This window comes from Geospiza fortis, unplaced genomic scaffold (assembly GCF_000277835.1).
Source record: "Geospiza fortis unplaced genomic scaffold, GeoFor_1.0 scaffold102, whole genome shotgun sequence".
Classification (NCBI taxonomy): Eukaryota; Metazoa; Chordata; class Aves; order Passeriformes; family Thraupidae; genus Geospiza; species Geospiza fortis.
This window is the reverse complement of record NW_005054373.1, coordinates 3491945-3506292: the sequence shown is the minus strand read 5'-3', so window position 1 is coordinate 3506292 and position 14348 is coordinate 3491945. Positions and strand designations below refer to the sequence as shown.

At 49.8% G+C, this 14348-nt stretch overlaps 2 protein-coding genes across 4 annotated transcripts in view; one reads left to right on the top strand and one right to left on the bottom strand.

The window, feature by feature from the left end:
* The first annotated feature begins 6 nt into the window (after positions 1–6).
* ATXN1L (ataxin 1 like) lies at positions 7–6231 on the top strand. The gene has a single exon (XM_005424851.3). It carries the CDS (start codon positions 187–189, stop codon positions 1807–1809), a length of 1623 nt encoding a protein of 540 aa, XP_005424908.2. The 5' UTR covers positions 7–186; the 3' UTR covers positions 1810–6231.
* Positions 6232–8052: 1821 nt separating this feature from the next.
* Positions 8053–14348, bottom strand: part of ZNF821 (zinc finger protein 821) — an 11648-nt gene continuing 5352 nt past the window's right edge. Inside the window, exons 2-7 of one of the 3 annotated variants that reach the window (XM_031060173.1) lie at positions 12058–12168; positions 11836–11961; positions 11250–11392; positions 10641–10745; positions 9599–9765; positions 8053–8906 (exon numbers count right to left, since the gene is read on the bottom strand). In XM_031060173.1, coding sequence (XP_030916033.1) covers positions 8321–8906; positions 9599–9765; positions 10641–10745; positions 11250–11392; positions 11836–11961; positions 12058–12168 — 1238 coding nt within the window. In that variant the 3' untranslated portion in view covers positions 8053–8320. The remainder of the gene's footprint in view (positions 8907–9598; positions 9766–10640; positions 10746–11249; positions 11393–11835; positions 11962–12057; positions 12169–14348) is intronic. The other 2 variants (XM_031060171.1, XM_031060172.1) reach the window with 2 other exon arrangements.

Here is a 14348-nt window from a genome sequence, read left to right as displayed (position 1 = left end):
TCTCCCACGGGCCTCCACCCCGTGGTGAACGTGAGCCCCCTGCCTCCCGCCTTCAACGTGACCTCGCCCATCATCCAGCACCCGGCGGTGCCCTTCCCCTCCATCCACTATGCACAGATCCCTTCGGCTTCCCTGCAGCTCATCGGTTCCCACTACACAGTGCCCTATGCCGTCCCTCCTGCCTTCATGCCTAGTCCTCTCCTGTCTCCTTCCACCAACCTCACTGCCCCCCACGTCCCCCACTTTGTGCCATATGCCTCCCTGTTCACGGAAGAAGCTGCTCCTTCCCCCCAGACTACCTCTCCCACGCACAGCTTCAACAAATCCACCTCCACAGCCTCTCCTGGGCAGATGCAGCATCACGCTGTGCCCCAACCAGTGGACATGGCACCGGGGAGAATTCCTGTTTATTATCAGATGTCCCGCCTCCCACCCGGCTATTCAGCCTATGAGGCACCTGTGGCAGGAGGGAGCCCAGAGTCTCCTCAGCAAGACAGCCAGCTGAGCTCAGAGGGGGCTGCGACCAATGGTGGGCAGAGGCCCCTGGAGCAAAGTGTGGCCAGGAGGCCCAGCGAGGCTGTGGACTCTGCCAGCAGTGCAGCTGAGGACTGTCTGGCCCCAGGGGCTGCAGCAGCATGTATGGGTGATGGACAGTTCCTTCCAGGTTACCAGATGCTGGGAAGAGAGATCTCTGTGCCTACTCACAGGAGCACCCCAGACGCTGACCTGGAGGTTCAGAGGGTGGTGGGGGTGTTGGCATCTCAGGATTATCATGTTCTGGCAGCCCCGAAGAAAGACGACCCAAGCCCTTTGAACCTTTGCCATAATACCCCTGATGGGCAGGGAGACATGCTGAGGAACACCACAGACAGGGCTGCAGCTGGGAACAGCCAGTCTCGGAGCCCGTGTGGAATGTCCCCTGAAGAGACTGTTAGACAGAGACAGTTAGCCAAAGGAATGGTGATAGCCAATGGCAAGCCAGTACTTGTTCCCATTGGATCTGAGCCCGTCAGGTCTTCCATTTCAGAAGCCCTGCTGAGGGAGAGCCCAGATGCCCAGGCTCGAGGAAATGTGCTTGAAAAGGAGCTGGCCCAGGGTCAGCCACCCAGCTCCTCGCAGCTGCCCTCTCACTTCATGAAGGGAGCCATCATCCAGCTGGCAACGGGCGAGCTGAAGCGGGTGGAGGAGCTGCAGACTCAAGACTTTGTTCGCAGCGCCGAGGTGAGCGGAGGCCTGAAGATTGACTCCAGCACTGTGGTGGATATTCAGGAAAGCCAGTGGCCTGGGCTCGTCACACTCCATTTTGTGGTTGGGGAGCAGCAAAGTAAAGTGAGCATTGATGTGCCCCCGGAGCATCCCTTCTTTGTGTATGGCCAGGGCTGGTCCTCCTGCAGCCCCGCGAGGACTGCTCAGCTCTTTGCTTTGCCCTGTCACAGGCTGCAGGTGGGGGATGTCTGCATATCAATCAGTTTACAGAGCGTGAATGGCAACTCTGCTTCTCAGGCCAACTCCCCTCTGGGGGATCAGCTGGTATCTGCTAGGGAGAGATTGGAACAAACAGCTCAGGGGCCCCGGGAGCCATCTGACAGAGCTGCTGAAAGGAAGAGCCACACAGATAGAGCCAGCGTGGCCCAGAGCTCCCGTGCAGAATCTTCTCAGCCCGAGGCTGGCAGTCTGTACAGTTTGGCCCCAGGCTTCCAAAGATACAGCGTGCAGGCAGAGGAGCCTCGGCCTCCTCTGCTCCGTCCCTCTTTCATTCCCCAGGAGGTCAAACTGTCTATTGAAGGGCGTTCGAATGCAGGGAAATGATCCCTTAGAGGTGTGAGCTAGGGCAGCCACAGCAGGTGACCCTCACCATCAGGTGGAGGAATTGCACAGACTCTGTCATAGGCTCACCAACAAAGGCTGCTCTCTGCCTTGCAGGAATGGCTCCGTTCCAGTTCCATGGCTGACCAGTTCTTCTTGGGGAGTCAGGAGGCCTCCAGTGCCTCAGGGAGCAGCGGCAGGCTGGCTGGGGTGGGGGGCAGGGATGTGGTCATGAGTGTGTGATGAGAGCATTCCAGAGGCTGCTGGAGGCTGGGGCTTTCTCCCCCCTCCTGGGATAAGTGACTCCCTGCGGGGCAGGGGATGAGCATTCGGGGCAGGGAGGGAGATGAGGAGGGCAGACTTGGCTTAAGGTAGCAGATAAAATTGCTGAAGATTTTATTTCTCCTTTCTCATGATGGGGAGAGATGGGTCCCCACTGGAGTTTGGGGGCTCTACTCCCAGTATCCCCTTTCTTCACACATGCACTTTAAAAGGACCGTTCACCGATGGAGCTCTCAAGGGCAGGATGGAGGTGCTTCTCTGGTGGTTCTGATTAATGTCTCTTCCACTGAATCCAACTGCTCTTTCTTCTTGCAAAGAATGTACAGATTTGAATGAATCACAGAAATTCAAGAGGAAGGACCAAAAGGATGGGCTTGGGTACAGGTGAATAGGGAACTTGAGCACTTGAGATGGGACACAAGTTGGGATGGGAGATGTTGTTTCCTGCTATAAAGTCTACTTAGTTGTTTTGCCACCAAATCAAATCTTTCTTCCCATGTTAATAACTTTCAAAAAACCCTCCTGGGCTTATAGCTTTTGCAGAGGCTTAACCTGGGGATGAATGGGGTTGGATTTTTATGTTTGGTTGAATTTTGGTTTTGGATATTTTATTAGTTTGGTTTTTTTTTTTTTTTTTTTTTTAATCTGGAGCAAAATACATTCAGCATTCTTCTTTGAGAAGACCAATACTATCTTGTAATTAAGTCAGAAAAATGTTCCAGATGGCTAATTCTTCCCTGCAGGCAGTTTCCTGAATAAGCTCTAGACAAGAGACAAGTGTTTGTGCACATGCAGGCAAGGTACAAAGTTTGTGCTAAGTACAATTCCATGATTAATGTAGGGGCTCTAAAAATACCATAGTGTCACAGGGCATTTGGGGGTCATTTTGTGTTAGTTTTTCTGATGCTTCATTTCAGAGTTCCTCTGTAGAACAATATGGTCAAATCAAGAGTAGTCTTTTTCATGGTGAGATTTAATACAATTGTGTATGAACAGCTGATTGTGGTGGTAACACTATTGAGTGAAGTCTCCTGTAGTTACACTAATCTGCTCTCTCTGATGGTGTGCTATGACACCATTGCTCAGCTAGGACAAAAAATACACATCACGGTTCATCACAGAACATCACTGTTCTGGTGACAAAACGGTTTTCACTGACTTAACCTGGATTGGGTATTCCCTGTGTTCAGGTGCCCATCTCTCTGCTAGGACCAGGCTTTGGAGGGGGCCTTTCTTAGTGTGCAGAGTCCTGATGTTCAGCATGCTGTTTCTGTCTCCCTGCTCTCATCTGCCTGAAATGTGTCAAATGTGCCTGACTCTTGGGGTGCCACTCCTCTTTGTCACAGAATGGTGTGTGTCAGCACCTCTCCTTGCAGTGGTGCTTTCTCAGGGCTGTTCTGCACTCCCCAGGAGTGTGTCCTGTAACTGGTTGGCTTCTGCTGACTGCAGTGGATGCATGCTCTGCCTGTGTATTAGGCAAGTTAGTCTCCAGAATGTCCCTTCCATCCCGGCCTCAGTCCTGTTTTCCTAGTGCATTGCTAGCCATTTCTGTTGCCTTTAAAATGCCTGCACCAGGACAGGCCTTAGGTGAGATGTATGCTAAACATGCCCTCAGTGTTTGTGCCTCACAGGGTTCTCAGAATGAGGATGCTGCCTGTACCACGTGTAGCTGCTCCCAAATGACACACTACTTCTGGTTTCATCAGCTGCATTTGGGATGTGTGAAGTTGCAGTGATGCTGTTGTGTGAAGATGCTGCCTTCCCAGGTGCAGCAGCTGTGGGAACAGATGCTGTTTTCACAATCCCTTTGTCAGTAAAGTGTCCACCTGGGCCCCTTTGTCACCCAGGGGTGTCACAGCTCCTGCTGACTGGACTCTCCTACGTAGAACTCTTTATTAATGTTGGTAATTAGTACTGAATGCTCAGGATATCTGAGGTGTCTGTGGCCAAAGGCAGGAGGCAGAGGAGCCTGGGTTCTCATGCCTGTTCTATGCACAGAGCATGCAGAGGAGTTCTGGGCTGCGACAGGCACTTGAGGATGGGATCTCTTATGGCATGTGAATGTAGAAGGGCTGGTGACACCATAGGGGCAATGTCTGAGCAACTGATGCTGCAGAGCCCCTTGAGTGTCTCTGAACCCCGAAGTCTGTCTTAGAGTGAGGGTTTGGAGAGCTTGCCTTAACACCATGTGTGTTACTGTAACTCCTCGATCTCAGCCACACTGCAGTGGTCTGAATGGGCAGCACTGACAAATGAGGCAAGATGCTGTGACTTAAATAGCTTTGTACTGTAGGCAGGTGAAGGGCTGTGTAGGTGCTTGTCCTGTTGTTTACCTGGCTGCTGACCTGGACTTTGGCTTGCTGCACCTCTGTTGGGTGCGGTTCTGAGCTCTGTGGGACAGGCCGTGCTGAACTGGACCTTGGTGCTGTTATCCAGATTCTGTCAGTCCTGCTGTTGTGTGTTTCACCTGCCAGCTCTTCCCTGGAAGCAGTGGTTTGAAGCACAGCTCATGACGGGGGACTGAGATGAAGAATCCATGTATCTGGCTGTTTGCCCCAAAGGGTGGGCAGGACGGGGCCACTGGCAACTCTTCAGCCCAGCTCAGCAGTACTGGTATCACAGGAACCTGTCCTTACTGGACAGGGCTGTATGGCTTAGCAGCACAGTGGTGGTTGTGCTGAGCACGGAGGCTCTCCTGGGACAGGGAATGTGTGGGACAGGGAGTGTGTGAGACAGGCTCTGCTGCAGTGAGAAAGGCTGTGAATGAGCCCATGGAGGAGGCTTTTATTTCTCGGGTTTACAGGGAAAGGAGAAGATAAAGCCGGGAAGACATTGCAGAGTGGGCTGGTTACCTGGGCTTTTCTGCTGGCAGAGATGTGACAGACTTCTCAGAGAAATATACCATGTTCCTGCTGCTGTTGTCTAGGGTAGGAGAGCCATGGTCTGTCCTGCCTGGAGGAGGCCCTAATCTTATCCAGCTCACACTCTGTAGCAGGAGTCCGTGGGATGCAATAATGGGTGTCTGTAGCCATCTGTCCCATCCCATGGAACATGCCTTGGGTTAGCTGCACAGCAGAGCCAAGCCTATCTCTGGGCTGTGCATTCACAGCAATGAGAGCTCATCACTACCAGACTATGCAGAGGAAGCTCTGTCTGGAAGGGAAGGAAGCTGCAGAGGGCCCTCTGCCTTCCCCTTCCAGCTGCTGAGCAGCTTTTTATATTGCACTTTTCACATTGTGTCCCTGTCCCCACCCCACACTTCAAGTTACTTTGTCCCATAGAGAACTAACAATCCTTGTTACTCAGAAAGTATTGTAAAAGAAACTACAGCAGCTGGAGTAGCCCAAATGCTAGTTCCTGCCCGCAGCAGCACGCGTGCCTTCCCCAGCATCACTCACAACTGCTCCCTGTCTTTCAAGCTGTGCTAGAGCCTGACACTTGTCAGAAGCTGCTAAGATGGCTACAAATACACATTCTGTACAGTTTGGCCCAGGGTGTTCCACATATAGTTTAAAATGCTGATGGTCCAGGCCCTTCCACGGCCTTCACACTGTCTGTCAAGGACAGAATTGCCCCGTAGGTCTGGGCTGCTGCCGCCCACCCTGCCAACACGCCCCTGGCACACTCGAGTTGTTTTCGGCTTTCATGGCACCTTAGCACCGGGGAGGGTGTGCTCAGAGAGAGAGAGAGACATGGGGGAGCTGGCTGGGCTGCCCTGAGGCAGAGAGATGTTTGTAGATAAGTGCTGACCCCTCACTATAACCCCCAGTATATGGCTGTATTAACATGTAACCGATGCAGTGTATCTAAAGCCTTAGAACTAGTCAGGTGCTCCCCTCCAACTTTGTCCCTGCCCCTTTCCTCCTACCTGATCTTTAACAAAGCATTAATAATTCTAAGGATAATCTCTATTTTGTTGTGCTTTTTTTGTAACTGTTTTAAATAAATCAATTTGTACTGTATATTTGTACTTTGGTGAGATCCTTTTTCCTGTTTTACCATTTTAAGTCTGTACTTGCCTACAAACAGATTGTATTTTTATTGTTAATGCTTTTATGAATATTGCATTTAACTTGTTGACTCTGTAAACACAGTATATATCTATATACATATATATATCTATATATAAACCAATGGCTTTTCCTTTGGTGTTTGAGACTTTTTGCTTGTCTACAGTATCAGTGGTCATTAGCATGTGGCTTCTCTGGATTTACACAGTGATCTGGAGATTCATGTCAAGGGCAAGATAGAGGGTGACACAAGGATTGTAAGTCATAATTCTGTGTCTTCAGATACTTCTGTGTTATGTGGTCTCTCCTGAATTCCCTGGAATAAAGATAAGGTGTCAGTGACACTACAGGGAAAGTTCCAACTGCAGGTTGCAGAGTAGAGGTACATCTCTGCTGGGCAAGTAAAACATGAGGCAGAGCAAAAGCAGATACTGCCAGAAGCAAACTCGGGGTTTGAGTATGAAAACGAACACAAGTAAGGATAAAAGTGAGAGATCAGAGAACAAAAGAGGATATGAACAAAGGAACATGGAACTCAACAGCTCCTTTACAGTGCCTTTTCCCAAAGAGAGAGAAGCAGGGATGGCTCCTGGGTGTCAGTTCTACATGATGAATGAACATCATGTTAAAACAGCTTCTGTACTGGGAGGAAACTAGATGTTGCAGTGGCAAGAGGAGAAAACTTGCACTGAAAAGGTTCAATGCTGTTTCCTAGCAGCATCCCCAGGGCTGACTGTGACAGTGGTTCATTATTGCCAGAAAAATGCAACATTATGCATTTCGAAGGTACCTATTTTAACTAGGGCTTTAAGGGACTGCAATCAAATGTTTTTCAAACTGAAAAGTGAGGAGGAAATGAGGGTTTTAAGTAGTCTGATAAAAAGATTTTGCTTCTTGTTTTAACTTTACTCTTCTGATCTCAAGTAGCAGTCTTGTGGCCACCATTTCTGACTTAAAGAGAAACAGCCATCAGAGAGAAGACAGTACTTTCCAAGGTGTTTGATCCACTGTATGACTCTAGACCTTAACTGGAAATGCTATGGAGGTAATAGGAGTTTTCAGGCTACAAACACAGAAGTGTGGCACACTGGCTTTTGGTGAGCTGATGTCTCAAAACCACAAAGCTAACACCATGCATTTTCAGGTGCTCATTCTTAAAGAAGCCAAATAATGGACAGCGTACCACTTCTTTGCTCTGCCGTGAGTCCTTCTGTGCCACTGCTATGCCTTTTGCAATTTAAAGATGCCTAGATATCATTTTCATAGTTGCATAGTTTTAATGGTGATTTCTATTAGTAACAGGAACCTTTTCCTGTAGGCATAGGCTACAATGACATTTTGCCTCCAGTATGTCTGTGTTGCTCTTGCACTGGGGCCTCCAGCACTGGACACAGGTCTCCAGATGTGGCCTCACCAGTGCTGAATAAAGGGAAAAGCACACCCGTAAAGTCCTAGAAACTGACCTATGCTATTATTTACCATTCAATCAACTCTTTCACTTGCAAGCCTGAAATGCTGTTTAAGTGAAAATAACTTGTGAGTAAAGGAGCAAACTTGTTTCCTATTTGTTTACCTTGGCCAGCCTTTCTTTCACTGTTTTTACGAGTGAAAACCGGACCTCAGGTTCCTTAGTTTTTCCATGGATGACACTGCAAAATATGTAAATATGTAATAATGATGTTTTAAAAAAGGGTGTGCACAGGCACTTCCAGAAGGACATCCTCCTTTCTTTCCTTCTTATGGGCACAAATTGCAAAGGATTTACTCCTGGAGGAGGAGTTTGTGGACTATCTGTCTTCAGCTCTGTAATTCACGCTGCAGTAAACAAGACCCTTTTTTATTGAGGTGGAATACTGCAGAATTGCAGTAGCCTAGACCCATTTATGGGGCAAGGGCCCAAAACCATGACAAAGCACAAAGGGTAAAGAAGGGGACTAATACATGTGAACATTAATTAATGTTAATTAATACATTAATTTATTTTCGTTCTGTCACAGGCTGTGACTTGGCCCCCAGAGCAGACTGTATCCTCAGAATCTGCTCCCACCAGAGCTGCTTTGGCAGGCATCTCTCAGCTCTGTTCTCCTCCTGGGTTCAGAGGAAAACCAGAACCACCTGTCAGGGAGGGTCAGGCAGGGACCCACAGCAGCCTCCTGAGCACAGAAGCCAGCTACTGCACATGTGGCAGGTGCAGCAAAGGCAGCACAGTTCTTGGCTGTGGTTTAGTGCAACGCACTGTTGCTCTGCTCCTCAAAGGTCATTTTGCCCAGCAGCTGGCTCTCCAGCTCCACATTGCTCACTGGCAGCTGAAAGAAGTTCATCTCAGCTGCCAAAGCGGCCATGGCAGAGGGGTCCTGGCCGAACTGTGCCCGGAGCATCATATCCATTTTCTCCAGGCGCCGCTTGAGCCTCTTGGCTTCGCGCTCGCGGATGAGCCGGGCCTGTCGCTTCTCGGGGGTCTCGTTGGCGCGTTTCAGCCGCATGGCCTCCCGGTCCCGCATGCGCCTCACCTCGCGCTCCTCGGGCGTCTCATTGTCCCGCCGGCTCTTCTTGGCTGTGCGCTCCCGCTCCAGGCGCTGCAGCCGCACCTCCAGGGGCTCGTTCTGGCGCCGCAGGGCCCACTTGCGCATGCCGGGGCTCTGTGCCTCGAGCAGCTTGCGGTATGCGGCGCAGTTGTTGCACACCAGCAGGATGCCCGCGGGATACACGGGGGTGCAGAAGGCAACATCCTTACTCTCAGCACTGGAGGGGCCCTGGCTCTGTGGTGCTGGCAGCCGATTCGCACTGAGCACCTCTGGCAGCTTCTCACTGCAAAGCGGGAGGAATGGAGTCAGAGGCTTGGTGCTGTGGGCAGAGTCCCCGTGGACTGCCATCAACACTGCTCCCGCTACAGCCCATGGCAGAGCCCTCTGCTAAACCATTTGCCCACAGATATGTCTGAGTATCTAAAATAAAGCATGGTCCTGTCCAGGGCAAGGAAGTGGATTAGCCCAGAGCAGTATCTGGGCTGGAAGAGTGCAAGAGTGGGAATAAACCAGCAAGCTACTCCTCCCCATCATCTCTGAATTTCTTTTTAGCCCCACTCCACTGGACAGTGGATAATCTCCCACTAGGCAGGACACAAAGAAAGAACATTTTGATCTCTGCCTGTAGTCCTGCTCTGGACATGATGAATCCATCTGGATAGTGCAGCCTTGCTCCAATGGATTGCTGGGCAAGGGAAGGGGTGGATTGTTCTCCAGTGACTGGAGCCCACAGCGCTTCCTCTAGCTCTGCACAGCGCTAAGAAAGACCCTTTTACCAGCACAGCCTGCAGACCTCTTGGCAGGGGATGCAGAGCTGCAGACAGGAAGGGATCAAGAGAATCTCTCACTGGGGGTGTTTAGCACTGTCCTACAGGCCTCAGTGGGTCCAGAGCCACAACTTCTGAGTCATTCAAGGCAACCCACCTAATCTTTAATGTGCTACCTAGCCCACTCATTGGCCAGGGTGACCCTGACCTGTTGAAGGTGGCGTGGCTGGTGAAGCGTGCTCCACAAACTGCACAGTTGGACAGCTGGTCCTCTGAGTGGATCAGGAGATGCCTCCCAAGGGATCCTGGGGAGCTGAGGGCTCTGCCACACACAGGACACAGGTAGCTCTTGGCACTCACCACCGCTCCAGTGTGCTGCAAAACAACCACTCAGGTGGTAGTTACATATTTCCCAGTTCCCTGCCCAGTCCAAGGCATGCTCAAACCCTTCTGTTCAGCCTCTTGGAATGGGAACCCTTTACCACTAAACCTCTGTCTGCCAGCTTTTAGACCAAGCTCAAGACAAGTAATTCATTGTGTTACAGGTAAAACAAGGAGAAAAGCCCTTTATAGCCCAACTCCAGTGCAGAAGAAAAAAATTAAGAAAGACCAAACCACTTGGACTGTAAGACCTGATCCTTGTTTTCAGGAATGCATTTGAGGAACTGCTGGAGCAGGACAAAGCATGACTCAATAAAAGCAAGGCTGGATGCTGGTAAAGAAGCACTTACAGGGAGACAACTGGTACGGGTAAGTTCTGTTTCATTCCTTCTGCTACAGACTTTGATGTGCTATGAAGAAAGCACTGACGACAAAACCTAAGATTTCACCACAGATTTCTTGCAAAACTGGAATAATTTTGAGGAAGTACAGCTACTGTCATGGATAATTACAGGAACTGTAATGAAGTATAACATAAATGATCAGGAGGAAGGTTTTTTATCTCACTGAATGATATAAAAATTGCTTCCATGTTTAGTTTGAAGGAACTGCCTGGTTTTAGCCTGAAATACTTGCAGAGACTGCCTTGGCATAAAGTTATGTTTTCCAGATCTGCACACCAGGGCCTTGCTAATTCTTTCCCCAAGACACCCTCTGGACACAGTCTACAGGTGTAAACTTCAGTCACATCCATCTAGAAACTCAGTTCTGTGGTTGCAAAGACCAGAACAAAGTTAACCTGTGCTTTGAGTTGTTTCTGGATTCGAGGCTTCAGGCCAGAGACACTCTACAGTCGGAACTCTCCCTACCTGGTAGACGTGTGCAATGAGTTGATCTCTGCTTCCACACTCGAGCTGGCAGAGGGGGCATTGTGACAGTCCCAGCATGGGCTCAGCGTTCACACTCCCAGGCACCTACGGGCAGGAACAGCCATTGGCTGTAAGGCACACCGACCCCCGCAGGCACCCCGCCCTTCCTCGGCTCCTCCCAGTCCTGTCTGGGGGGCTTGACATCTGAAAGAAGCCTCCTTCATGTAGCGTCTGAGCAAAACCCCTGCATCTCACGGAGAGGGGGCAGAGGCCTCACAGCCTCACATGCACCCAGGTTCTTGCTAGCACAGTGACTCTAACAGGGGCCCTTTCTGTGGCAAAGGGAAGCCAATCAGAAAATGGTACCGGAACCAAGGGAAGGGTTTGCACTCTGCAAACATCTTGGCCAGTTTGTGCCTGCTGTCTCCTGTTCCAGGCAGCCAAAAGGCTCTTCATACCCTTTCCTCCTGCCAGGAGACATTGTATGGAGAAGGTGGGAGGGAGAGAAAGATAAAGAAACATGATGGGGAGAGGAAGTGTTCAGACAGTACCCAGTACCCTTCTCTCTCCCTGGAGGCTATAGTGGGTGCAGAGCCAGTACACACTTGCCTCATTTTCTCTTATCAATGGGGTTCCAGCCACAGGTCGTTCTGCGTTTTCTAATTCCTTCTTCACTTTCACCATTGAGCCATCTTCCTCAGACGTATGGGAAGAAACTTCATCCTGAGTGGTTTCCTCATCATCGCTGCCACCTGAAATGTGCAGAACAGTTTTACCACCTGTCAGGACACTGACGGCACTCATAGGCTTTAACTGTCGTGACCAGCATTACAAGGGGCCTCTGCCCACTCCCTCCAACTACGGCTTCCATTTAAACTCAGTCTAGGGCACTTGAGTCCTGGGCATGGCATTTTACACTGCCTTGCTCAACGACTGCCAGATCTTCAGGCAGAGTTGCTGCTGTCCCCACCCTGCTCTGGTGAAATGGCACTGGGTCCCATGGCATTGCCCGGTCTGTGCTGTGCTGGTCTGTCCTTAGGACAAAGTCCTGCACTGGAGCAAAGGGCTAACCCAGAGGAGGAGCTGGGTAAGATGGCCCTCAGAGGACTCAGACATACTGTGCAGCCCTCAGCCTCACCCCTTTCCAGTCTCCCCAGTCTACTACCTTAGTGTTACTGGAAGGGGAAGAACTCACTGCTGCTGGAGTCAGGGTCTTGGAGTGGATGAATTGTTGGCCTTTGGTCCCCAAGAGTTCCACGAAAGTTATTCTTCATCATGGCTTGGCGGGCTTGCTCCTCCAGCCCTGCAAAGACTTGCTCCCCTAGCAGCCACAAAGACAAAGAGTCAGACTGGTGCTGTTCCACTGCTTCCCACCACCAAGACTTGCCAAAAATACAACAGGCATGGGGTTGCTCACCTGCACCGTGCAGAACCTCTGGAGTCACCTCTTGGAAAGCACTTAGGTCACTTCTGTGCTTGCCTACCCTGCCACACCAGCCTCTGGCACCTGCTGATGTGAGTCCAGTGCCTGGATGTAGAAGAGTCTCACTAGTGGCAATGTGCAGCACTGGGCTGCCCTCCGCATACTATGTGTATGCCACTCCAGCCACAAAATGCCTGTGACCCCATATATCTGCCATAAATAGCGAAGTGGCTCTTGCTGCTGCCAAGCTATCCACCAATATCCTACAGCACAGCTCAGGATGGGGGGAAGCCCCTGGGGACTGTGACAGTATCCAAGATCAGGGATAGGACTGTATAGCTCATATAAATTATTAACTCTTATTCCTGGCTATAGCAGGCATTTTGCACAAAAATAGCACCTCCCTATGCGCTGGTACCTCACCTGCCCTCCACAGTGTCACCTTCTTCTGTCCCAGGAGGGATGAGGACAAGCTGCCTTTACAGAAGGTGTCTATGCTTGAAACTGGTGTTCTCCTGTGTATATGATGAATAGAAAACTACCCTGCCTTTCCCAGGAATGGCTCTCGCTAAAATAAATCTCATTGGCACTTCATGTGCTCAAGGGAATGACCCCAGAGGGCTGAGATGCATGCTTAGGACAAAACAATTTGTTTAGTTGAAAACAGTGACCACTAGTACCTCAGCTCAATAGGATGTGGAAAACACCTTGAAATAAAGTATTTATTTGTACTCTGAATGAAAAGTTCTTACAGCAATCCCTGCTCAAAGAAGTTTTGGTTCCAGAGAATAATAGTAAAAGGCAACCGTTAATTTTCATATTAAAGCAAACAAATTACATTGTTCCAGTTGTAGTCGTGATTTACCTTTTCCAGTGGATGAGCTGGGAGGCTTGGGAAAGGTGCTGAAGTTCCCAGCAGGCTGGCTTTTGGGTTGCATTTATCAACTGATTTGAAAGTGCTCAAGAACCATTCAAAGCACAAATGTGAAAATGCCAAGGAAAACGCAGTGCATTTTTTACATAAAATCAAAACATAGCTTTCAGAAGACAAAGTTACCTTTTAGTACAGGGCCACAGCTGGCACCACTATAACCAGGAAATTGAACTCCTGAGAGAGAGCACCAGTCCTGTTACAAGGACAGGTACATTCCCATGTGCTGAACTGTTCCAGCCAGTGCTGCTCCATGTTCCCACTCACACTGCCTTCCTTGGGGCTCACCTTACGATTTTGGCAGGGCTTTAAAAAGCTGTGCTTTATGGAAGATTTCAAAGACCTTCAGAAGTTTCACTGAGACTGTGGGAGAAGAATTTTAGTTCCCCATGTTCCCATGTAGGTTTCCAAAAGCATTTGAAGGCTTTTATCATTCTCTTTCAGAAATGTGAGAAAGAGTGCTGTACAGAAGATTTGAGAGCACAATCCATGTGCCTGAGGAGAGGTGCTGAGGAGGGCCAAGTCTATTTGTCATTGAAAGCAGCAGGGACCATCATGACTGCTGTGACACCCCTTCAGAAGCCATTCCAGCACTGAATGGTTTTCATGACCTGGAGTGCTGTTTTCATATCGGGACCACAGCCTCACATTGATGGGACTGAGATACAGACTGTACAAGCAGCAGACACCACAGAAATCCAGTGCCTCTCCAAGAAGCAGAAACCCACAAACCACCAGGATAAAAGTGCATAGACCAAAAAAGCATTGCAAGAGAAAGAGAAAGCTTGATGAAATGAGGAAACCTGCAGAACACAGGACAGATATAAAACTACGATGGGAGATGTGCTGCTGCCTTTGACAGAGTTCCAAAACAGAATTCCCAAACGCCACAGGCTGCTCGTGGAAGCAATTACTTGTTTGTTTTCTACCCCCTATTCCCTTTCAGACAGATTACACTCCCACTGAGCAGCAGCCTGGAGTCCTAAGGCAGGGCAGGTTCCTGCTCAGCTATACAAACCATGCAGACAGTCTGCAGGATTTAAGAGCTGGGATCTTTATCTAAGGTGACAGAAGAAGGAACTCCTCACATAAGGAACACTGGTATCAGCCACAGTTACTGAGCAATTGTGTGTGCCTCCAGCCTCTGTGCAACACCCCCAGAGCCCAGTGAGTATTGACTCAGCACAGTGCAGAGAACATACAGCTTACAGCCAGCAATGCAAGCTGTTAACCAAACCCGTGCTGTTAGCAGGCCACGTCCTGTGCATCCTCCCCAGCCTCTATCTGAAAACATCACGGGACTGGGAAAGGCAAACATGGAAAAATACTGTCTTCCCCTTGTACAAAATTTCTT